The 26,600-nt window shown below is 40.8% G+C and overlaps 1 protein-coding gene across 1 annotated transcript; it reads left to right on the top strand.

Annotated features, from left to right (window-relative positions):
* Positions 4,751-26,334, top strand: RPA2 (replication protein A2). Its single transcript, XM_005676786.3, has 9 exons — positions 4,751-5,037; positions 5,297-5,403; positions 10,075-10,176; positions 10,297-10,410; positions 16,670-16,744; positions 17,237-17,353; positions 22,927-23,034; positions 23,201-23,295; positions 25,419-26,334. The coding sequence occupies exons 1-9, from the start codon at positions 4,752-4,754 to the stop codon at positions 25,501-25,503; spliced, it is 1,089 nt and encodes a 362-aa protein (XP_005676843.2). The 5' UTR covers position 4,751; the 3' UTR covers positions 25,504-26,334.

Raw genomic sequence — 26,600 nt, 5'->3', positions numbered from 1 at the left:
TTCCAGTAGTCATGTATGAATGTGAGAATTGGACCATAAAGAACGCTGAATGCCAAAGAATTGATGCTTTCAAATTGTGGTGCTGGAGAAGACTTTTGAGAGTCCCTTGGACTGCAAGGAGATCAAAACAGTAATCCTAAAGGGAATCAACTCTGAACATTCATTAGAAGGACTGATGCTGAAGCTGAAGCTCCAATACTTTGGCCACCTGACGCGAAGAGCTGACTCTAGAAAAGACCCTGATGCTGGGAAAAACTGAAGACAGGAGGAGAAGGGGACAAGATGGTTGATGGCATCACTGACTCAATGGACATGAGTTTGAGCAAACTCCAGGAGATGCTTGAAGGACAGGTAAGCCTGGTGTGCTGCAGCCCATGGCGTCTGAAAGAGTCGGACATGACTGAGTGACTGAACGACAACAATCCCTATCAGAAAGAATTCTATCAGTATCAAACAATTCATAATGACAATTACTAGTAGAAATAATCAGTACAATACAAAACTGAAAACGACTACTCCATCCAGTAAAATTATCTTAGAAAAAAAGGATCATATTTTGCATATAACATTGAAAACTACCAGGAATCCCCTTAATCAAATTGTATTCGATAGAAATAAGCACCCATGAAACTACAGCAGCAGATGAGAAAAAAAATTAAAATTGGGTATGGATCAAATTTGAAAGATGAATTTAACCGTCATTGTAAAGTTTACCCAGGAAAGAACTGATTCACAGTGATTTCTGCAAAATTGAAAATAGAAAAAAATTAGAAATGGCTAAATCTCACTGTACAAAAAATTGAACAGGAAATCAAGTCTAAATGAAAGTTCACTGATGTTGAGACAGTTCTGATCAAAATATGTTTATTTATGATGTGGAGGAAAAATGAACTTGGAGGTTAAAATGGCAGGTCAAAAACTTTGGGAGATAATGCATATGAAGCATTTAGTAGAGATAATGTACATATCTGGTATGTGGTATACACTCATGAAATACTAGGGTTGATTAATTTTTTTAATTATGATAAAATAGAAACAACATAAAACTTACCCTTTTCAAGTATAGTTCCGTGGCATTAGCTACGTTCCTGTTATTGTGCGACCATCACCACTATCCATCTCCAGAACTTTTTAATCGTCCCAAATGGCAACCACACCCATTAAATGACAACTTCCCATTTCTCTCTCTCTCCAGCCCCTGATAACTGCCATTTACTTAGCCGTTCATGTCCCTGTGAATTTGATTACTCTATGTACATCATATAAGTGGAATCATACAATATTTGCCTTTGTGACTGGCTTATTTCATAATGTCTTTTATGAAAGACATAATGCCATTTTTGTCATTAGCATAGTCTCCTACGGTCATTCATACTGTAGCAGGCATGTATCAGAGTTTTCTTCAAGACTAAATAATATTCCACTGTATATTCATACCACATTTTGTTTATCAATTCATCTGTCAATAGAGACTTGGTTTGCTTCCACTTTTGACTTTTGTGAATAATGTTGGCTATGAACACTGGTGTAGAATTATCTGTTTGAGTCCCTAATTTCAGTTCTTTGGGGTATATACCCAGAAATGGAACTGCCAGATCAACCAGGGATTGAACCTGTGCCCTCTGCATTGGAAGGGTGGAGTCTTAACCCCTGCACAACCAGGGAGGTCCCCACCAGATTGTTTTAAACTGTAGTTTTTCCTTTGCTCAATCTTGCTATGGATTTCCCTGATAGCAGTCTACATGGAAAGGGAAATGAAAGACTTCTCAGAAATTCCTTCCATGTGACAGGAAGAATTCAACTTGATAAAACAAAACCTTGACAGATGAATTCACTGCCCCCCACGCACAAACAGAAAGTAAATACTAATCATTTTATCGATAATTGAGAACTGAGCCCTCTGCTCAGTTTATCAGATCATCAAGCTCTTGAAGAGGTGCAAAAATCTTAGTTTGACGTTTTGCATTCTTATATTTAAAACAGTAATATTTCATTTCATTTAATTATTTTGATTGCTCTGGGTTTTTGTTGCTGCACATGGGCTTTCTCTAGTTGTCACAAACAAGGACCCTTTGTTGTGGTGCATGGGCTTCTTGTTGCGGGGATTTCCCGTTGCTGAGCACAGGCTCTAGGCTCACTGGCTTCAGCAGTTGCAGCACACAAGCTCAGTAGTTGTGGCGCATGACTCAGTTGCTCCGCAGCATGTGGAATCTTCACAGGCCGGGCAATGGCAGGTGGATTCTTATCCACTGTACCACCAGAGAAGTCCATTTTATTTATTTTTAAAAATATGATCTTAGGCTTCCCTGGTGGCTCAGTGGTAAAGTATCTGCCTGCCAATGCAGGGGACCCGGGTTCAATCCCCGGTGTGGGAAGATCCCATATGCCTTGGAGTAACTAAACTTGTAAGCCACAACTACTGAGTCTGTGCTATAGAGCCCAGGAGCTGTAACTACTGAAGGCTGCTAGTGCTATGGCCTGCACTCTGCAACAAGAGAAGCCACCTCAATGAGAAGCCCATGCTCTGCAACTAAAGAAAAGGCCTCGCAGCGTGAAGACCCAGCACAGCCAAATATAAATAAATTAAACAAAAATTTTTTAAGTATGATCTTCTCAGTTGAATTTATAACCAGTTGCACTGCAAACGAGGGTGACTACCCCAAATGAACCCACATCTTAATTTTTCCAAATACTCTTACTTGCAAACATGTTATTCTACATATCATAAATATGTTCTTCCTTGTTACACTGTAAGTTTCAGTCACCTGAAGCGTAACATAATAATGTTATCTTGGTATGACTTTTGTTCTTGGCTGTATCTTGTGTATTTCTCAGCAATGACTTTGAGGCTAACGGAATTTACATAAGAAAGAAATGGCACACAAGCAACATTTGGCTCACAGATACCTTTTCTTTGACCTAGGTAGCATTTTGCAATTTTTAAATTACTTACAAACACTCAAAATTTGCAAATATTTACATAAAGTCACAGGCTTCTAGTACCTACTTAAAAAACATAAAGGACCTGGCAAACTGAGCCCTGAGTCTTTGTTGCTGCCTGCAGGCTTTCTCTAGTTGCAGTGTAGGGGCTTTTCCGTGGGCTTCTCTTGTTGTGGAGCATGGGCTCTAAGCAACTGAGCTTCAGTATTTGAAGCGCATGGGCTCAGCAGTTGCGGCTCCCAGGCTCTAGAGCACAGGCTCGGTAGCTGTAGTGCACAGGTGTAGATGCCCTGGAGCATGTGGAATCTTCTTAGACCAGGGATCCAACCCGTGTCCCCTGCATTGGCAGGTGGATTCCCAACCACTGGACTACCAGGGAAGTCCCACTGAGCCCATATTCTTTATGTCAGTCGATATTTATCATTATGCTTGTGTGGTTGTTTTGGTTACTGTAAAGGAAAAGTTTTTAAAATCCTACTCTATTATCCAGTCTATTATGGTTACAGTTTTCCTGCCTGATCCCGTTATCCAATTGAGTTTGTGCCCCAATTCTAGGATGTCCAGTAAGGTATACGAACTACTTTGGTTGATGGAATCAGACGTCCTGGACTTGAATGTAGACTCACAACTGAGTTTCAGCTTTTCATCTGTAAAGCGAGGACAACAGCAATATTTACCTACCTCATAGGACTGAGTTAATAAATGTAAAATGCTTAAGACAGTCCCAGCAGTTTTATCAAAAGGAAATACAATGGCCCAGAAGCCCAGGGACTATGACTATCTTATTTACCACTGAATACCACTGGCCAGCACAGAGCTTGGAAAGTCAATGCTGCTGCTGCTGCTAAGTCACTTCAATCGTGTCCGACTCTGTGCGACCCCATAGACGACGGCCCACCAGGCTCCTCTGTCCCTGGAATTCTCCAGGCAAGAATACCGGAGCGGGTTGCCATTTCCTTCTTCGTGGAAAGCCAATAAATATTTTTAAATAACGGGGGGCGGGGGAGGAGGGAGGAGGCCTCCTAACAACGTAGTAGTACTTAAGGCAGAGGACTGCCACTCTCTTTGGTAGGGACACAACCAGGTTATACGGAGCACTTGAAGCAACCGAGGACACTGAGCTGAATTAGATCAGGGTGAGGAAAGGCTGGTTGGGGGGAATGTCATTCTCATATTTTTTGCCATTCTGGGAAAGCGTAATTTTCTCACAGCCTCATTGGGGAAAGTAAGGACGAGGAGATAGCAAGAAGAAATGAACTTGGCTCTTTATGGAAAGGTCTTCCCTAGCAGCTCTGGTAAAGGATCCGCCTGCAATGCAGGAGACCCCGGTTCGACTCCTGGGTTGGGAAGATCCCCTGGAGAAGGGAAAGAATCCCGACTCCAGTAATCTGGACTTAAGAATTCCATGGACAGAGGACCTGGCAGGCTACGGTCCATGGGGCCGTAGAGTCGGACACCACTGAGCTACTAACACTTTATGGAAAAGGATACGCAACCCTACTAGGTACCGTGAAACTAGTACTGTGACTTTCCCGGATGCGCAAATGAAGCGCGATCACCAGACGGAGACGCAGACGCAGGAATTATATAACGCTTTAGACTGGGGCTTCTTTTGATTAGTGAGAGTTTGGCGGGAGAGGAGGAGGCGGTACAAAGGAAGTGATGTAAGGTGTCACTCACTTGCCGCGGGTGGGATTACACGGTCTGAGATGCGGAAGTATCATCTTGATTGGTTATTTCCTTGAGACATCGTCCTATCTCAGTGGTTCTCAGCCTTACTTTCGCTTGCGCAGTTTGTTTTGCCCTTTGTAATGATGGCCGCCGGGGCTTCTGGGCCTCACGAGATCGGAGTGCGAGTTTTCAGGAGTTTGGCCCGAGAAGACAGGAAAAGGCGTAGATTCGTGAGCACAGATTGGCTGAAGCCCGAAGCGTTCTTGTTGCTGATTGGCTCTGTCCTTCGCGGGAAGGAGTTTGTGGCGCCAGCGAAAAGCAGATACAGCGCAGCAGGAGCGGCAGGGGTCTTGAGGGGGTTCGGCGAACCCTACAGCGGGAACCTTCTGGAACTCTCTGAGGGAATCGTGTCGAAGATGTGGAATAGTATGATGAGTGGGGCGCGTGATGAGAATCGCAGGAAAAATTTAGCAAGGAGCGGGGTGGGCGAGGCCTGTGGCGGCGAGGATCTGAGAGGAGCTGGGGGCCGGCTGAGGGGACGTGGGGGCCGGGGGTGGTGGGATGTGGCGAGGGAAGGTTAGGGAGACGCTGAGAGTGGTTAGAGCGAAGTCTGGGGTGGGGGTCCGGTGGGTTTTTCAGAGGCTTGGAGGGCAGCGCAGATGTTTATAGCGTTGTTTAAAACCAGGTGGATTTGAAAGCTATAGCACCTCCTCTTTCGGGGGAACCGGCGGCTACACACAGTCCCCTGGGGGCTTTGGATCTCCGACAGCTTCCCAGGCCGAAAAGAAATCGGTAGGTTGGAAGCGTACTTTGTTTTATGTTATCCTTTCCCGAAGCTCTTAACTCATCTGTGAGAGAAAATTTGAGACGAAGGAAGGGTGTTAAACCTGAGCTGTAATTGTCAGTTATTATCGAATTTTATATTTGAATGCTGTTAGTATTGAAAAGTGATGTTTTCCCTAATTTTGCATCCACTGTTAACTTGGCTTTATTTTGAAATTTACCAGTAGAACTAATGAGTCAGTCTTGTGGGAAAAAAAATTGTTTCTATAGCCTAGTTTGCATTCTTCATGTACTGAAAGTCAGTTTTCAATGAAATGTAATGAGGTACCCTGAAAAGTGAAAGTGAAAGTTGATCTGTCCTGTCCGACTTCTTGCGACTCCATGGTGTATACAGTCCTTGGAATTCTCCAGGCCAGAATACTGGAGTGGGTAGCCTTTCCCTTCTCCAGGGGATCTTCCCAACCCAAGGATCGAACCCAGTCTCCACACTGCAGGCTGATTCTTTATCAGCTGAGCCTCTAGGGAAGCCGCAATGAGGTGCTTCCCTGATAGCTCACTTGGTAAAGAATCTGCCTGCAATGCAGGAGACCCGGTTTGACTCCTGGGTCCGGAAGATCCGCTGGAGAAGGGATAGGCTACCTACTCCAGTGTTCTTGGGCTTCCCTGATGGGTCAGCTGGTAAAGAATCCGCCTGCCATGTGGGAGACCTGGGTTTGATCCCTGGGTTGGGAAGATCCCCTGGAGAAGGGAAAGGCTACCCACTCCAGTATTCTGGCCTGGAGAAGTCTATGGACTGTATCTATTCTGTATAATCCATGGGGTTGCAAAGAGTCGGACGAATGAGGTGCTCTAATGCAGAGGAAAGAGCTTGGTCTTTGAAGTCTAGTGGATATATTACATGTTGAACCGTTGCTCTGCCACTCCTTGTAGAGTATCGTTGGACAAATTTCTTACAATTGGGAGTCCGTTTTGCACCTGCTAAATGGGATTGATAATACAAAGTTGTTGTGAGACTTAATATTATAATAATATAATTATGCCTATCCCAGAATTGCTTTCAATAAATGGTCCCAGAGAGTATTACTGAAAACAACTTGAGTTTTGGAGCCAGAATACACGGTGTCCAGAATCAACTTTGCCTTTTAACTGTTGGTGTGAGTTTAGTGAAGCAACTTACATTCTTAGTTTTGGTGGCCCTTGATTTTTCTCATCAGATAATAGTACTAGTACTACTTGTGTCACAGGGTGGTTCTGAGACTTGATAAATAAAATAATATATAGGAAAGTGATCTGTAAAGAGCTACCCAAATGCTTGTTAGTCACTCTTTCAGAAATGTTTGCATTTAATAGCTGCTGTTGATTTCATCTTTTTAAAAATATAGAATTTGGTGTTAAGATTCAGTATTAGTCGGTTCTGTGTTTTTTGTTCAGGTTGATAAGCTTTTATCTGAGCTGTTGATTCACAGGTGTGTATCAGTAGGAAAGAATTCATTGATAATTCCCATACATTTGGGCATTGGCTTTATATTTTTCATATGATTATTTTATATACTCCTGTAAGAGACTTATTATTTACTCCATTGCACAACATAGGCTCAAGGTGATTAAGGGACACCTGAACTCGCATAGCTAGTAAGACAGTGCACATATGATGCTGCACAAATCCAAAATCTTGTGAGCACCTTCTGTCTATTATCTTTCTTTTTCCCAGGAAGACCAGAGGGAACTCCAAGTCCTTTAAATTTGTCTTCTTTGAGGCTGTAAAGGAAAAAATGAAAGATAGACCATTGGTTCTCATCTTTTCTTCTTAAGCTTAATATTTTTCTTCATTTCCAGCTGTTAGAATTTCTATCTCAGAATCTCCACCTGACTGGGGCTGTGTATTAAGACACTTCTCAGGGAAGTGATGGATGTAAGCTGGAGTCTCAAACCCAGGTTTTTTGTGTTTAAATCCAGTGTTTTCTCCATACTAAATTAGGTTAACACTCTGTCTAAAACGTTTCCTATTGATTATAAACCTGTTATGTTTGATCAATTCATGTGAAATTTCCAAAATTGATCATGTTTTGCCTTTTAAAATGGTGGGGTATTTTTGTTTTTTGCATTTTTTTACAATACTGTCAGAGTAGCCAGTGATTCATAGTCAACTAAAAAATACTTTTTTTTTTTTTCCAAAATTAAACATACTTGTGCTTGCACTTTCTCTGAGACTCTTTGGAACAAACCGGGAACTCTTTGTGATCGGTTCCTGGTACATAGTAGGTGCACGTTCAAACACAAGAGGGCTTCGCAGGTGGTTCAGATGATGAAGAATCTGCCTGCAGTGCAGGGGACCAGGGCTGGGAAGATCCCCCGAAGAAAAGAATGACTACCCACTCCAGTATTCTTGCCTGGAGAATTCCATGGACTGAGAAGTCTGGTGGGCTACAGTCCGTGGGGTCACAGAGTTGGACACGACTGACTGACTGACTAACAAAACGCAAGAATCCTCTGTGATTTGAGGTGAATTTGAAGATATTACTGCTGCCCACTTAGAGAATGTTGCTGCTGCTGCTGCTGCTGCTGCTAAATCTCTTCAGTCGTGTTTGACTCAGTGCGACCCCATAGACGGCAGCCCACCAGGCTCCCCCGTCCTTGGGATTCTCCAGGCAAGAACACGAGTGGGTTGCCATTTCCTTCTCCAGTGCATGAAAGTAAAAAGTGAAAGTGCAGTTGCTCGGTTGTGTCTGACCCTCAGTGACCCCAGGGACTGCAGCCTTCCAGGCTCCTCCGTCCATGGGATTTTCCAGGCAAGAGTACTGGAGTGGGGTGCCATTGCCTTCTCCGGAAGGTATTACTAACACCTCAATAATTACACATATATAATGTTTTTACCTGAGGAGTAATAATTTTTATTGAATACATAGGATGATATATAGAGATTGATATTAGCAGTTTTATATAGAGTATATGTTTTGTTTACAGCTCCACAGGTTGATATCCTCATTTTACAGAATAGGTGGCAGTGTGTCCAGGGCTGTGGAGTGGGGGTTTGAACACAGGTTTATAGGACTGTCTGGCTCCAAAGCCATGTTCTTGCTGCTCTTACCATAGTGGCTCTTAGTTTTCTTCTGCTGAAGATACAGTGAAAATCTCAAGTGTGATAGGTGAAAATAGAACCTCAACAGATTTTAAATGTGTAAATATTAATATAGCATATAAGTTCGTTTACCAATACCATAAAATTGGAAAACATAGTTGGTTCCTTTACATCCTTATTAAAAGCTACTGTAGATAGAAAGAGTGAGGAACAATAATAACTGGCCTAATAATTGCTGATATTTCTTGAGTGTTTATAGTGTGCCAGATAGTCTAGGTACTTCACCATATATTTACTTCCCATTTGATTTTTAGTGATTTTATCATTCCTTGTTTTGTAGATGAGGAAGCAGAGGTAAACAGATGAGTAGAGAAATGTCATCAAGGGCACACTACTCCTGAGTGATGGAGCTATAATCTTTACCCTCAAGCTTGGCTGCCACCTGTGTGACATATGTGCTGGTAGTTGGCTGGGCTTACTTTCTACTATCCTGGCAGTATTCACCATTCAAAATTATGCTTCAGTAAAGTGAAATGTTGCTAGTATCATGGACCTTCAGAGATAAGCTTTGACTTTTAAATCAGTTTTACATATAGAACAGTTACTGGGTTTACATCTTATTGATTTCCAACAGGAAGAACCCTCATCTTTAATGCACCATGCTTTTTCTGTCTTGTACATAGTCCTTCCTAAGAGTCTATGAAAGTGCATATTTGCTCTCAGTCTGTAATGCATGTTCCTTACCCACTGTTTTTTCACCATCAAAATTTTTGTGCTTCAAGGTCCACCCTAAATGCTCCCTCTTCTTGAAATTTCCAGTAAATTTTTCTGAGATTCCACATAGAGTTTCTCATTCTATAGTGTACAAAAATCAAGATTGTTGCTTACATTTGTACCTCCCCTAAGTTAGGAGTATGTTGAGGGCAAATCCTATTCCATTGTACTCAGCTTTGTCCTCTGACCAGAGGTAGGCAAAATAAGAGTTTACACGGTTGTTAGGTTGCTTCTGGATGTGAGTTGGGTGTCTGTCCTCTTCTGCCCATTGCCTCTTGTCCCTTTCCTTTAGGATGTCCAGTGTGACCAAGCCTTTATCCCATTTCCGCCATACTCGTGTTTGATTGTCAGAACATCTATCCTAAAGCTATATGTCTAAATTTCTGTTGTCATTTATCATGAGACTTAGAACAACTCCAGAGTTCTCTCTCTGCTGACCATTTCTCAGACCCCTTCCAATACCCATCTCATCAGTGATGAAAATCCAGCTCCATCTTGCCTTCATCCTAAAGGTGGAGTTTCTTCTTAAAAGTCTGTTCCAGAAGCAGGTCCTTATGCTGTCCACAATCTGGCCTACTCATTTTGGTGATCTCTAGTGCAGCACAGACTTATCCATTCTTCAGGAACTTTGGAGTCAGACAAACCTGGGTTTGAAATCTAAAGTATGGCATTTGTTAACTATATAATCTTGGTTTTCACCTGTATGAAGTAGAGATAGGATCATATTGAAGATTCAGTGTTATATGTATAGTGCTTGGCACATAGCAGGTGCTAAATGAACAGTGGTTAATTATTTTCTTGATTGAATTTATGAATACTTTTTTCAGAGAGCTCGAGCTCAGCACATTGTACCCTGTACCATATCACAGCTGCTTTCTGCTACTCTGGTTGATGAAGTATTCAGAATTGGAGACGTTGAGATTTCACAGGTATGGAAGAGTGCAAGAGTCACTTAACATGAAGAATGAAATAAAACTAACATCATTTAAAAATATATAAATGTTACTTTGGTTTTCAAGAAAACTAAACTTTTTTCCCTTCTGATCTAGGTCACTATTGTGGGGATTATCAGAAATGCAGAGAAGGCTGCAACCAACATTGTTTACAAGATAGATGACATGACAGCTGCACCCATGGATGTTCGCCAGTGGGTTGACACAGATGTGAGTAGTTGTTTTGGAATATGGGTGGGGTTACTTTGGGACTTTGGAGATGTCGAACTTGTTTAGTTTTACTTTTTAAAGATGGGTCTTATAAAAATAAAACATAAGCAAGACGTCAAACACAGAAACTCTAACATGAAAGGCCAGTACATTTATTTTCATAAAAATTTAAAATCTTTGAAACTTCCCCAAATACTATAAACAAAGTTAAAGGGCAAGTAATAGGACACACTAGCATGTACTTTGTGAGTGCAAAGATTTTTTATGTTGGCATTGTATCCCCAGCACCTAGAATAATGCCAGTTACATAGTGGGCCCTGAGTAAATATTATTCAAATGAGTGGGGAAATTTTTTGTAACATATTACAAACATTTTGAATTTTTAATTAATGAAAGTTCTTACGAAGGAAAAAACAACTGCACCTTAGGAAAACAAGAAATGCACAAGTAATTCATAATAGGTGAAATACAAATTGCAACAACAATAAGAAAAGCAGGTTTACTAAATACCATTTTTAACTTATTAAATCAACAACAACAAAAAAAGAATGGCAACGTCTACTTCTGTTGAGAGCAGGAGGCACTTAATTTGGGGAATGGTTTGTCAGTGTTTGTCTGGGAAAGCGGATACCATCCTACCTTGATGTTATGACTATAGTCTTTCTCAAAAATCAGCCGATAATCAAGATCCCATCACAGAAATGTTGATCTAGCAGTCCACTGCTGGAAATTTACATTAAGGAGATCAAGATGTGTGCAAAGATTCAGTTGTAAAATTGTTGATCATCACATTATTTATCATAATGGAAAACTAAAAGGAATCTCCATGTTAGCAATAGGATATTATTCATTAAACCATGGTATATTTTTAAAATACTGCAAATGATGTAGAAATACATGTATTGTCACAAAGAAGTGTTTACCATAAATGTTGAGAGAAAAGAGGTTATTAAAGATAGTATGCGTGATGTGGCCCCATTTTTGCAAAGCACCATGCATATGAGTATATGTATAAACATGGAGAAAATAGACCGAAAGAAAATATATGCTTGTTACCCTTTTATTTTTTATTGGGCAGAAGGTCTCTTGGTTTTTGTTTTTTCTGCACTGTGCAGCTTTTGGGATCTTTGTTCCCTGACCAGAAATCAAGCTGTGCCTCCTGCAGTGGAAGCATGAAGTCCTAACCACTGGACCTCCAGGAAATTGCCAGCTTCTTTTTTTTTTTTTTTTTAAGTTTTTAAAGTGCATTCATTTTAGAAAATTTGAATAATACTTTGTGTGCTATTTTCACTTCAAAAGCCAGTCATCTGTAAAGAGTTAACTTGATAGTTATGCGTTCTTTATTTTTTGCACCTCAGAAAAATATAGGAGAATTTATTGAACAGTTATAATTGGAATACCAATTGAAACAGTTATAATTGGAATTCTGAACTAGACTGCTTGATTCCAGGTAGACGAAGAATGTAACCACACAGTCCCTGCCATCAAGTGGGGAGGTAATTACTAGAGATGCCTAATACTACATACTCATGCAAAACGTATGGTGCTTACTTTTATAATAAGTGAGCGTTTAAAGATTACCTGAAAAAAAAAATAAAAATAAAAAATAAAGATTACCTGAAATCCCACATCTCAAAGATGATTACTGTTACAGTACATTTTGATAAATACCCTTTTAGACATTTCTCTCTGCATATTTGTACATTTAATGAGGGGGATGCCTACAGTTTTACATAAAGGATAATATGATATGCAACTGCTTCATAATCTGCCCTTTTCACTCAGAATGCTCCCATTTCTTGTGACCACCTGTTCCATCATAAGGATACATCATTCCTTGCTTCTAGACCCAATCAGGGAACATTTGGATTTGTTATTATAGAATATGCCCCAGTTAGCATCTGTGTGTACATCTCTTCATGATTGTGAGATAATCTCTTTAAGATGAATTAAACTAGGCTTTCTGGAGGAAATATACATTTTAAAATACTTTCTTTTTGGTTGGTCTTCCATTTATGATTTTACATTTTTTTATTTAAATTAGGGTGTGGGAATGCCCAGTTAGTTCCCCACACCCTAACTGTAGGTTTTATGAGTCTTAAGTTTTTGTATGATAGTTTAAAAAATACAATCTTGTCATTGAGAATGTTATTTTTTATATGTAATTTGGTTTTAGTGAGATTGAATTTTTTTAAACTATATTTAAACAAGACTGGGAACTGACTGTGGCTCAGATCATGAACTCCTTATTGCCGTATTGAGACTTAAATTGAAGAAAATGGGGAAAACCATTAGGCCATTCAGGTATGATGTAAATCACATCCTTTATGATTATACAGTGGAAGTGATAAATAGATTCAAGGGATTGGATCTGATATAGTGCCTGAAAATCTCTGGACGGAGGTTCATGACATTGTACAGGAGGCGATGATCATAACCATCCCCAAGAAGAAGAAATGCAAAAGGCAAAATGGTTTTCTAGGGAGGCTATTTGTAAGAATAGCTGAGAAAAGAAGAGATTCAAAAGGCAAAGGAGAAAAGGAAAGATACCCATCTGAATGCAGAGTTCCAAAGGATAGCAAGGACAGGTTAGAAAGCCTTTCTAAGTGAACAATGCAAAGAAATAAAGGAAAACAACAGAATGGGAACGACTAGAGATCTCTTCAAGAAAATTAGCGATGCAAAGATGGGCACAATAAAGGAAGGAAACTGTATGGACCTAATAGAAGCAGAAGATATTAATCAGAGATGGCAAGAATACATAGGAGAACTACACAAAAAAGATCTTAATGACCCAGATAACCACGATGATATGATCACTCACCTAGAGCCAGACATCCTGGAATGCGAAGTAAAGTGGTCCTTAAGAAGCATCACTACTAACAAAGCTAGTGGAGGTGATGGAATTCCAGCTGAGCTGTTTTGAATCCTAAAAGATAATGCTGTGAAAGTGCTGCACTCAGTGTGCCAGCAAATTTGGAAAACTCAGCCACAGAACTGGAAAAGGTCAGTTTTCATTCCAGTCCCAAAGAAGGGCAATGCCAAATAATGTTCAAACTACTGCACAGTTGCATTCATCTCACATGCTAGCAAAGTAATGCTCAAAATTCTCCAAGCTAGGCTTCAAGAATACGTGAACCAGAAACTCCCAGATGTTCAAGCTGGTTTTAGAAAAGGCAGAGGAACCAGAGATCAAATTGCCAACATCCATTGGATCATAGAAAAAACAAGAGAATTACAGGAAAACATCTACTTATGTTTCATTGTGGGTCGGGAAGATCCCCTGGAGAAGGAAATGGCAATGCACTCCAGTACTATTGCCTGGAAAATCCCATGGACAGAGGAGCCTGGTAGGCTACATGTAGTCCATGGGGTCGCAAAGAGTTGGACACAATGAGTGACTTCACTTCACTTATATTTCATTGACTATGCTAAAGTCTTTGTATGGATCACAACAAACTGGAAAATTCTTAGGTAGGACTACCAGACCACCTTACCTGCCTCCTGCACAACCTGTATGCAGGTCAAGAAGCAACAGTTAGAACCAGACATGGAGCAGTGGACTGGTTCCAAATTGGGAAAGGAGTATGTCAAGGCTGTATATTGTCACCCTGCATATTTATATGCCAAGTACATCATGAGAAATGCTGGGTGGGATGAAGCACAAGGTGGAATCAAGATTGCTGGGAGAAATATCAATAACCTTATATATGCAGATGACACCACATCTGTGGCAGAAAGCAAAGAAGAATTAAAGAGTCTCTTGATGAAGGTGAAAGAGGAAAGTGAAAAAGCTGGCTTAAAACTCAACATTCAGAAAACTTAAGACCATGGCATCTGGTCTTATCACTTCATGGCAAATAGATGGGGACACAGTGGACACATGAGAGACTTTATTTTCTTGGGCTGCAAAAGCACTGCAGATGATGACTGCAGCCTTGAAATTAAAAGACGCTATGACAAATCTAGACAGCGAATTAAAAAACAGAGACATTACTTTTGCTGGCAAAGGTCCATCCAGTCAAAGCTATGTTTTTTCCAGTAGTCATGTATGGATGTGAGAGTTGAACCATAAAGAAAGCTGAGTGCCAAAGAATTGATGCTTTTCAACTATGTTGGGTAAGACTCCTGAGAGTCCCTTGGATGGCAAAGAGATCAAACCAGTCAATCCTAAAGTATATCAGCCCTGAATAATCACTGGAAAGACTGATGCTAAAACTGAAACTCCAGTACTTTGGCTACCTGATGGGAAGAGCCGACTCATTAAAAAAGACCCCGATGCTGGGAAAGATTGAGGCAGGAGGAGAAGGAGACGACAGAGGACAAGATGATTGGATGGCATCACCAACTCAACGGACATTAGTTTGAGCAAACTGAGAGATAGTGAAGGATAGGGAGTCCTGGTATGCCGCGGTCCGTGGTGTCACCAACAGTCGGACACGTCTGAACAACAACAAAATGTTAATTTATGGGAAGATTTTTTTAGTTGTCTAAGTGCTTTGATTCCCTAGGAGTGTTTACTTTTGTTTGTAAGAACCTGAAAAGTAGTAATCTCTTATCATATTATTTCTCTAGTTTGTCTACTGACTTTGAAAAGCTTTTCCTTGTTTCAAATTACTGTTTTTTAATTGTGTTTCCTTCTATAATTTCTGTGGTTTCTTTTCATATTTCTATATATGACTAAGCCTTTTTATAAATTTTGGTGAAGTATAGATCCAGCTTTACTTTTTCCAAGTGGTTTTAAAATGTTCTTTTTGGGAATACAGAGTTTTATCTGTGGTATAGATTCAGCTGTGTAAAGTAATAGAATGAAATGCAAATAGTTGATAACCTCCAGGTGATGGGAATTGGAATGCTTTTTATTTTTAAACATCCAGATTTTCTATTCTAGCTTTTTATACTCATGTATTCTCTTAAGTCGGAGAAGGCAATGGCACCCCGCTCCAGTACTCTTGCCTGGAAAATCCCATGGACGGAGGAGCCTGGTGGGCTCAGTCCATGGGGTCGCTGAGAGTCGGACACGACTGGGCGACTTCACTTTCACTTTTCACTTTTATGCATTGGAAAGGAAATGGCAACCCACTCCAGTGTTCTTGCCTAGAGAATCCCAGGGACGGGGGAGCCTGGTGGGCTGCTGTCTGTGGGGTCACACACAGTCGAGTGAAGCGACTTAGCAGCAGCAGCAGCAACATTCTCTAAGTGGGCTTCCCAGATGGCACTAGTAGTAGAGAACTCTCCTACCAGGAGACATAAGAGATGTGGGCTTGATCCCTGGGTGGGGAAGATCCCCTCAGGAGGGCATGGCAGCCCACTGCATTATTCTTGCCTGGAGGATCCCGTGGACAGACAAGCCTGGTGGGCCATAGTCCGTAGGGTCACAAGGAATTGGACACAGTTGAAGCAATTTAGGACACACACACATCCTATAAACAGAAAAGAATTTTGAGTCAGTTTATATGTTTTTTTTAATAAATAATAGGTACATAGTCTAGAAAACCCACAAAGAAATATTAAAATCATTTATAATTATCCCAGTTAACTTTTGTTAATATTTTGACATGTATGTTTCCCCTCATGGGAAATAAGCTTTTTTCTATGAGTCACAACTGATATTCACAGACAATAAATAGAATTCTCTGTTTATCCTTTGTAGCAGTGTAAAGTATCCCATTATATGAATGTATATTTTTTGTTGGATATTTAGGTTGCTTTGGCATCCCATTCCAGTCCTCTTGCCTGGAAAATCCCATGGACAGAGGAGCCTGGAAGGCTGCAATCCATGGGGTCGCTAAGAGTCGGACACGACTGAGTGACTTCACTTCACTTTAAATGTTTTAGTAGTATTCAGAATTGCTGAGATGACTACTCTTAAAGCTAAATCTTGATTACATGTTCTCAGTACTTTTCTTAAATTTCTAAAAGTAGAGTTGCTGTACTGAGAAGTATGTCTACCAGAAAGTTGTGTGCCTAAGAGCACTGCATGAAAGTGCCATAATTGTTTGCTGGGTTTGTTGTTTCTTTTTTTTTGATATGCATGATGTAGAACTTGGAACTGGAACTTACTTTTAGAGATATTATCCTAATTTCTGATTTTACTTTTAAAAATATTAAATTCTAAAAGGCAGGGAAAACTAGTTAGTGCTACATTAGGATCCTTTAGCTCTTACTTTGTAGCTTTCTCTACATAAATTAGAAATTTTAAAGAGGCTTTCACCGACATCACTAAAACCTAAGTGTGTGTTTCTATTTTTTCTGTTAGGATGCCAGTGGTGAAAACACTGTGGTCCCTCCAGAAACATATGTGAAAGTGGCTGGTCATCTGAGATCTTTCCAGGTAAAGTCAGAAAAAAACAACAACAGTTAAAATGTATTTGCATGAAGCAGTTTCTGGAGTCATGCCTACATTTGGGATACTTAAGTCTCTATGTTTAATGGGAATTATATTGAAGTTATTTCATTATTTTCTTCTTCAGAAGGAAATGATGAGTTTTTTCAGTTTAAAACAGGAAGTAGAGAAAGAACAAGATCTCAGCCTATAGTTGCCAGCTATGGCATTCATTAGATGTGGAAGGGCAAACACTGGATTTAGAGACTAGACTGTTTAACCTTGGGAAAATCATTGAACATCTCTGAACTAGTTTTGTTTTTTTTGACTATATTTCGTTGACTATATTTGAATTAACTTTGAGTTGAAATTTTTCAATATATAGCACATTTTCTTCATTTAATAAAATACTGTAACCAAGAAAAGAGCCATGATGTTTTGGCCTGAAATTGACTTGAATGTACTTACCCTTTGTTCACATTTTTCTATTTATTTTAATAGAACAAGAAAAGCCTGGTAGCCTTTAAGATCATGCCCCTGGAGGATATGAATGAGTTCACCACACATATTCTGGAAGTAGTCAATGCACACATGATGCTGAGCAAGTCGAACAGCCAGGTGAGCAGTTTCACTCTCTTCGTTTTTTTCTCTTCCCTGGAGGAACTGCTTCTGTGCTCAAGCTTTGATTTCCTTAACATTTTGCAGATCGAGCCAGAAGACAGGCATCATTCAGTCCTCAAAAATTTTCTCCGTGAGCTTTGTCATGTTACTTTATTCCAGATGAAACACTCATATTCCTCTCATAATACCTGTCCACTGTCTTGAATGGCTGAGGCCCAGACAGACTTTAGGTGTAGACTCATCGTTATAGGCTGAGCTCTTTACTTCAGGATTTTCAGTCCATATTCAGAGAAAAACCCCAACTAAGACAGCATTTTGCTGCTTCCCTTTCAAGCTACTGGCTAAATGAGAAAATGTATTCACCATTATTTTGTCCTGAAATTATACTTCTTGTTTCATGTTGAAGTTTCTCAACATCTTTTTCTGTAGTATGAATTTAGTTTGACAAGTCCATCTAGGACCACACAAAAGATTTGTTGATCTGAGTATTAGAATGCCCTTAGATGATTCTGGTAGCAAGGTGGAGGCCTGGTTACAGTAGGAGGGACTGGAAAACTGATTTGCTTTTGCATCCTGTTCTTTGCCAAGCACTTTGCTAAGCACTGCGGATACAAAGAGAAATTCATTCAATTTATTGAACATAGCATATGCAAATCATTATTCAGGGTCCTAGGAATACAGCAGTGAACAAGATGGATAAAGTGTCTGCACTCAAACTTACATTCTTGAGAGAGATGGATCATAAACAAGGAAATAAATATTGTTATAGATACTCTAGTGGAGGTGATGGAATTCCAGTTGAGCTATTTCAAATCCTAAAAGATGATGCTGTGAAAGTGCTGCACTCAATATGCCAGCAAATCTGGAAAACTCAGCAGTGGCCACAGGACTGGAAAAGGTCAGTTTTCATTCCAATCCCAAAGAAAGGCAATGCCAAAGAATGCTCAAACTACTGCACAATTGCACTCATCTCACACACTAGTAAAGTAATGCTCAAAATTCTCCAAGCCAGGCTTCAGCAATACGTGAACCATGAACTTCCAGATGTTCAAGCTGGTTTTAGAAAAGGCAGAGGAACCAGAGATCAAATTGCCAAGGTCCTCTGGATCATGGAAAAAGCAAGAGAGTTCCAGAAAAACATCTATTTCTGCTTTATTGACTATGCCAAAGCCTTTGACTATTTGGATCACAGTAAACTGGAAAATTCTGAAAGAGATGGGAATCCAGACCACCTGACTTGCCTCTTGAGAAACCTGTATTCAGGTCAGGAAGCAACAGTTAGAACTGGACATGGAACAACAGACTGGTTCCAGATAGGAAAAGGAGTACATCAAGCCTGTATATTGTCACCCTGCTTATTTGACTTTTATGCAGAGTACATCATGAGAAATGCTGGGCTGGAAGAAGTACAAGCTGGAATCAAGATTGCCAAGAGAAATATCAATAACCTCAGATATCCAGGTGACACCCCCTATGGCAGAAGGTGAAGAAGAACTAAAGAGCCTCTTGATGAAAGTGAAAGAGGAGAGTGAAAAAGTTGGCTTAAAGCTCAACATTCAGAAAACGAAGATCATGGCATCCAGTCCCATCACATCATGGCAGATAGATAGGGAAACAGTGGCTGACTTTATTTTTCTGGGCTCCAAAATCACTGCAGATGGCGATTGCAGCCATGACATTAAAAGACCCTTGCTCCTTGGAGCAAGTTATGACCAACCTAGATAGTATATTAAAAAGCTGGGACATTACTTTGCCAACAATGCTCCGTCTAGTCAAGGCTATGGTTTTTCCAGTAATCGTGTATGGATGTGAGAGTTGGAGTATGAAGAAAGCTGAGCGCCGAAGAATTGATGCTTTTGAACTGTGGTGTTGGAGAAGACTCTTGAGAGTCCCTTGGACTGCAAGGAGATCCAACCAGTCCATCCTAAAGGAGATCAGCCCTGGGTGTTCATTAGAAGGAGTGATGTTTAAGCTGAAACTCCAATACTCTGGCCACCTGATGTGAAGAGTTGACTCATTGGAAAAGACCCTGATGCTGGGAAGGATTGAGGGCAGGAGGAGAAGGGGACGACAGAGGGTGAGATGATTGGATGGCATCACCGACACAATGGATATGGGTTTGGGTGGACTCCAGATGTTGGTGATGGACAGGAAGGCCTGGCATGCTGCAGTTATAGGGTCACAAGGAGTCAGACACGACTGAGCAACTGAACTGAACTAATAGATACTCTGCAGTAAAGCAGAATAGGACAGGACAGTGATGGAGAAAAATGTATGGTATAATTTTAGATGAGAAAAGAACATTCGAAGCTGAGGAAATAAAAAATGAGAAGCCGCAAGATTGGAACAAGCTTGGCATATCTGAGAACATTAAAAAGCCACACTGTCTGTCTGGAGTGAAGCAAATGACAGGAAGATGGTAGAGGGATGTAGACAAGGAAGTGGGACCCAGAGGAGGTAGGGCTTTGTAGGCTGTAGTAAGAATTACTGTCTTCTCACTGGTAGTAAACTTTTAGAAGATTTTGACTAGGGAGTGTTGGGGTGTGATTTACCATTGCAAAAGCTAATTTGAGCTCTTGTATGGAGAGAGATTGAGGCTCCAGCAATAGCAACAGCAGTAATTTGGGGGAATGGTGGTAGGAACTGGGAGAAGAGGTTGGATTCTAACCTATTTTGAAGATAGAGCTGCAGAACCTATTGATAGTTTAGAAACAGGATATAAAGAAAAGGCAGGGTTCAGATATAACTCCTAGGGTTGGGGCTTGATTAACTAGATGAAGCTAGCAGGTTTTGAGGATAAAATCCAGAATTCTGTTTTGGAGTTAACAAATGTAAAGTGCCAGTTAGACACCCAAATGGAGACCGGAGTGGAAGGTTGTCTGTATAAGGCTGGGACTCGAGGGAGGGATCAGGGCTAGAGAAAGCACTTTGGGAGTCATTGTGTGGATGGTATTTAAAGCTTCAGAAGAGATGAGATGAGATAACTAGTGAGTTATTAGAGACCTGAGCTCTGGAACACTAACCTTTAGGAGTGTGGAGGCACAGGAACCAGAGAAAGTCAAAGAAGTTGTCAGCTGGACAGGAAGAAAATTGGGGAATGTGATTCCATAGGATATTCTGAAAAGAGTATTTTAAGGACAGGATGGAGTTCAACTGGAGAAAGCTGCCCAGAAGTCAAGTAAGATGATGAGAGGGGTCTGTTGAATTTGGAAACATGGATCTCCAAAAGAGTGGCTTTAGTAACAGTAGGGGGAGCATGGGTTAGAAAGAATGGGATTGGATAGAAAGTTTAGGGTGTTTATTTTATGACTGTGCTTCATAACATACGTATGTATCAAATGTTCTGTGATAAAAATGGTTTAAAGTGAGAATAGGTGGAAGTTGTGAGCATAGACAATTATATTGAGGAGTAAATAAAATAATCCTTTCTCTCACTGAGTTGCCTCAAGCATTGCCGGGGTGGGGTTCAGATCACTTAAGTAGTGGAAGCAGCAATGAGTGGCAAGTGCAGTACACCGTGGAACCACAGAGGGGAGTTGGCCATCCTGACCCAGACATCAAGAAAGGCCTGCTGGAGGAGATGATGCCTAAACCAGGTCGTAAAATTTACATGGGAGGTAGGGGGGATACATGAAGCAGGTCGTATCAGCAGAGGTATCCAGAGAAAAAATAGTGTTCATGTCAGTATTATTATAACATGAGATTTCTGTTTTACCAGAAAGCAATGTGAAGGCATCTAGCTTGAAAACAAGAGGATCATGACTGATTTTTGTTGTTTATTTTTTTTATGACCTCAAAGCATTGGCATTTAATGGATAAATGTTGAAGGAATGAGTCTCCTGCCTGGATGGGAGTTCCCCTGATGAGCTTCCACAATGCTCTTTTACTTGTAATGAGTACTTAACATATTTGAGCTTTTGTCATCTTTATTCAGTTCAATAAACATTGACTGAGCACCTGCTGCCCACCAGGCACTGCAAAGCTGAAGGGAAGTGACCAACCATGATGGCTGCTGTGGGAGGGAATGGAGTGAGTGCTGTGAGACCAGAAAGAGCACAGCTAACCTGGCCTGGGAGGGTGTCAGGGACGGCTTCTTGAAGGCAGTGGCAATTAAGTTGGGCTTTGAAGGATAAGAAGAGTGTTTCCCAGGCAGATGACGAGAGGAGCATTCCAGACATGGAATAAAGTGTCAGAGGCATGTGTGAACGGCCAGAAGTCTCTGTGTTAAAACCTAGTGGTCAAGAATTAAAAAAAGACTCTGATGTCTAATTGTGGTAGGTCTTGACTGTCCAGGAATTTTCATATTATTTTCACAGGCAGGGGGAGCCAGCTGAAAACATTTAGGTGGAGGAGAGACGTGATCAGAAATTATTACTTGGAGCAATAAGGAGGGTTGGTTGACATAGGAGAGACTTCCAGCTGAGACACTAGTCAGGAGACTAGGGGTGATGAGGATGGACTGGAACTGTTGAAGATCATATTAATAGGGTGTGGTGCAGACTATGGGAGATGAGTGACTGGAGACACAGATGGCTGACTTCTGCAGGACTGGGCTTGGGCTTGCTAACTGAGATGGAATACATAGCCAGTAGGTCAGTTTGGGGAGGAAAGTAGTGAACTTTATTTTGAAGTGCATGGGACATCTAAGTGGTGGTCTTCAGCTGATGGTTGGGGACAAGGATTTGTGGTCTCAAAGGAAGTCTGGGATGAAATTCTGGGGGAACTATCAGCCTTCTGAAAGACAGGTAGATGAGGAGACTGAGAGGAGATACTGAGAAGGCAGAGTTCGTTAAGTGGACAGCTAGAAGAATATGGTGCTAGGAAGCCCAGGGATAGGTCCATTTCAAGAGGAGTGTGGTCAACAGTGTCTGCTTCTGAGAGGTCAAGTGTTATGAGGGACTGAAAGGGATTACTGGCTGTGTTGGTTGAAAAGCATTGGTGACTTTGGTGGGAACAGTTTCAGGGGTATATTTGGGGGGAATCCAAATAGGGGAGAAGTGAAAATAGTGACTATTACTGTTTTTTAGAAGTTTGGTTAAAAAAAAAAGTGGGTGATGAGAATTGTGTCTTCTTTTCCCTCCTTGTAATGCTTAATGCCTAGCTGATGCTTAGTAAGTGCTTGCATGATTTAGCACCAAAGGTAGATACCACTATAGCAGAACTCATTAATTTTCTTTGTGCTTTTTTTCCTCTGGTTCCTCTCACATCGCAAAGAAAAGGGTAAGCCAGGAAGTATCTTTTTCTGTTTGATATGATATATATATTTCAGAGAATGACTTTATCTTATGAAATACTCATTAGATAATAGCTGTCCTTTCCAGTCTAAGCAATTGTTATTTGGAAAATTCTGCTTAGGACATTCCCTGGCAATGCAGTGGTTAGGATTCAGTACTTTCACTGCCGTGGCCTGGATTCAATCTCTGGTTGGAAAACTTAAGATCCAATAAGCCATATGTTGTGGTCAGAAAAAACAAAAAAAAATTTGCTTAAATTGTTTTTTGTAAACTACTTATTAAGATATTTAAAAGAGCAAGAACTGTGTTTAAATTGTTGTGAACTTCTTAATTCAGCCTTCAGCTGGGAGAGCACCTGTCAGCAATCCAGGAATGGGTGAAGCTGGGAACTTCGGTGGGAATAACTTCATACCAGCAAATGGCCTCACTGTGGCCCAGAACCAGGTAAACACTGGAGTGGCTCCAGATTTTGCAAGACACAGAGCTGTAAATTGTTACTTTCTTAATGGTGCTAAGTATCTGACTCATTTCTTTCTTATAAAGAGATTCTTGCTTGATAGGGGAGCTGATTCATAGTAGTTTCTGAAATCTTTCTGATTTGAATCTTTAGGTGCTGAATTTGATCAAGGCTTGCCCAAGACCTGAAGGATTAAACTTTCAGGATCTCAAGAACCAACTCCAACACATGTCCGTAGCCTCAATCAAGTGAGTATTTGGTTTCTGTGAGCTAGGGTTCTGGAATTGTACCCATTTCACCTCACCAAGGTTTCCTTTAATGAGAAGTGAGTTAAAAAAAGAACAACTGTTGACTGTTAAAAGGAAAGTTGTTTAGTCATGGAAAAATAGAAAAAGGACTCATAAAGATGGTGCTGCTTGTCACTTCCCTCATTCATTTTTTCATTCAACAAATAGTAAGTCCAGTTAAGTGTGAAGTATGTAATTTTGAGCAAAAATTGACATGATACCTCTTGTGGAATTTAGTCTAGAGGAATGAGATCCTGACTCCTGGTCCTCAAGTGTACACTCTCATTGGTGTTACTGTCCCAAATGTGGAGAGTGTGCCTCACACTATCTGGACCTAAAGCTGTTCGACAGTCTTTCTAGCATCATTGTCCTGATAACCTGTTAGATGAGCAGCTTCCTGATTCTAATGAACTCGTATTGTGTTCAAACAAACAGAGTATTGTGTTTGTGATAAATCAGTTGAAATTATAGATCTCAATAGAGAAAAATGCTCATGTCTCATTCTATTTCCTGTCCTATAAGATGAGGATAATAATTCCTGTCTTAAAAGTTACTGTTATGATGAGGTGCAGAATGGTGGTCACAATAGTAGGTGCTTTCTAAGTTGTTACTATTATTAAATATGACACTGACACTGACCCAGTTCAGTGCAGTTCAGTTGCTCAGTCGTATCCGACTCTTTGCAACCCCATGAATCACAGCATGCCAGCCGTCCCTGTCCATCATCAGCTCCCTGAGTTCACTCAAACTCATGCCCGTTGAATCAGTGATGCCATCCAGCCATCTCATCCTCTGTCGTCCCCTTCTCCTGCCCTCAATCTTTCCCAGCATTAGGGTCTTTTCCAGTGAGTCAACCCTTCATATCAGGTGACCAAAGTATTGGAGTTTCAGCTTCAGCATTAGTTCTTCCAATGAATACCCAGGACTGATCTTTAGGATGGACTGGTTGGATCTCCTTGCAGTCCAAGGGATTCTCAAGAGTCTTCTCCAACACCACAGTTCAAAAGCATCAATTCTTCGGTGCTCAGCTTTCTTCACAGTCCAACTCTCACATCCATACATGATCACTGGAAAAACCATAGCCTTGACTAGATGGACCTTTGTTGGCAAAGTAATGTCTCTGCTTTTTAATATGCTATCTAGGTTGGTCATAACTTCCAAGGAGTAAGCGTTTTTTAATTTCATGGCTGCAATCACCATCTCCAGTGATTTTGGAGCCCCCAAAAATAAAGTCTGACACTGTTTCCACTGTTTCCCCATCTGTTTCCCATGAAGTGATGGGACCAGATGCCATGATCTTATTAGTTTTCTGAATGTTGAGCTTTAAGCCAACTTTTTCACTCTCCTCTTTCACTTTTATCAAGAGGCTTTTTAGTTCCTCTTCACTTTCTGCCATAGGGTATCATCTGCATATTTGAGGTTATTGATATTTCTTCCTGAAGGCCTTAAAACCATTTCTGGAAGACCTTTTCTTTCCTTCCTGCAACTTTATTTCCCAGAGGGAAATTGGAGGGCCCATGGATGGATGAGGAGCTTTTTGTTTTTTAATAGCTATTTCTACTAGGAAACATTAAGTGCAAGCTAAATGACAGCTTTAGATCCTAGTTTCAGATGCTTGTTTAGACTGGTATTTAAGTAAGGTCCTACTTTCTTTGCTTTATACAATCTGGGAGAGGGATCCAAGGCAGCCCTAAAACCATTATCTCCATGGATTAACTCAGTTTTGCAATTTAACTGATGTTTCTCCCTGCAAGAGCCTTCTATGAGCAAAATGGCTATGAATTGGTGACTCAGTGGTAAAGAATCCGCCTGCCAAAGCAGGAGACACACGTTTGATCCCTGGATCAGGAACATCCCCTGGAGAAGGGCATGGCAACCCACTCCGGTATTCTTGCCTGGGAAATCCCATGAACAGAGGAGCCTGGTGGGCTACAGTCCATAGGGTCACAAAAGAGTCAGACACGACCTAGTGACTAAAACAACAAGAAGATAGAAAGTTGGGAAATGAGGGAAGTTTACATTTTCAGCCGTATCTAAAAGGCAGCTTCCTATCTTCTGCATTTGGGTGTGTTTTTTCTTTCTAGGCTAGCTGTGGATTTTCTAAGCAACGAGGGACACATCTATTCCACCGTGGATGATGATCATTTTAAATCCACAGACGCAGAATAACTGGATCTAATTGGGTACCCAAGATATTTTCCAGTTGGACCTTTTTTTGCAGCCTCTTGTCTCCAGCTGTGCATATAATTGGCGAGTTGACTTCTAGGAAGTAGATTTCATCTATAAAAGATCTCAACTGACATCCTTTTGAAACTTACTACTACTCTTCTGTGTTTTTGATGGACTTCCCTGGTGCCTCAGATGGTAAAGCATCTGCCTACAATGCGGGAGACCCAGGTTCGATCCCTGGGTCAGGAAGATCCCCTGGAGAAGGAAACGGTAACCCACTCCAGTATTCATGCCTGGAAAATACCATGGACCGAGGAGCCTGGTGGGCCACAATCCATGGGGTTGCAAAGAGTCGGACACGACTGAGCGACTTCTCAGCGACTTCTGTGATTTTGAAGCTCAAAGGGATATGGGCCACTGAAAAAAATATAAAAGGAGCACATTTTTTAAAGAAGTAACAGATTAGTTAGTTACAACATCAAGATAAATGGAATTGAAAGAGAGATGCTACCAAGAGAGTTGGGCAGTACTGCTTAAATAATGCTCGAGAGTTTCTATTCTTAAATTGTTTCCTCTTGAGAGAAGATGAGCAGCACTGGGCCCACTCACCTCTGCCTTTTTTTGTTCCCCACGTTGGTTATGTGGTGGTACTTTCAGAATCACACTTTTTTTACCTTGCCATAATAGCTGCCAAAAGTGTGTTTTTATAAACATGGGGTTCTAGAGTGCTGGCTTCCTGGGGCAGAGGAAAGAAAGAAATGCGTGTTGTACAAAATAAGTACGTTCATATGTTTAATAAAATAGTTCTATTATTGAAGTAACTTGTAAAAATGTTATTTCTTTATGCTGCAATAATTAATACTTTATCATCTCAACTTAATTCTTAGATAAGTTAATGAGGTGTAACATGCAAATAGAAGTTCTGTAGCTGCTTTAAGTGTGTTTCTAAATGAGACCTACCAGCAGCTGTGTGGAGAAGGCCCCACCCTGCCGTGGTTTCTGACAGCGAACAACAATGTGGTTGCTCTCTGTCCTCTCAGGATACTTCCCACCTGGGGAGCTGTGCAGATGCTTACAAGCCAGTCAGCCAGTGTGCT

Source organism: Capra hircus, chromosome 2 (assembly GCF_001704415.2).
Source record: "Capra hircus breed San Clemente chromosome 2, ASM170441v1, whole genome shotgun sequence".
Classification (NCBI taxonomy): Eukaryota; Metazoa; Chordata; class Mammalia; order Artiodactyla; family Bovidae; genus Capra; species Capra hircus.
This window is presented reverse-complemented; position numbering and strand designations above follow the sequence as displayed.

Excerpts from the sequence above, each read along its gene's own strand:
- RPA2 (XM_005676786.3), top strand. The coding sequence starts at position 4,752 with ATGATGGCCGCCGGGGCTTCTGGGCCTCACGAGATCGGAGTGCGAGTT. Across the intron at positions 10,411-16,669 it reads GCCAGTGGGTTGACACAGAT|GATGCCAGTGGTGAAAACAC; the intron begins GTGAGTAGTTGT and ends TTTTTCTGTTAG. Across the intron at positions 23,296-25,418 it reads ATGTCCGTAGCCTCAATCAA|GCTAGCTGTGGATTTTCTAA; the intron begins GTGAGTATTTGG and ends TTTTCTTTCTAG.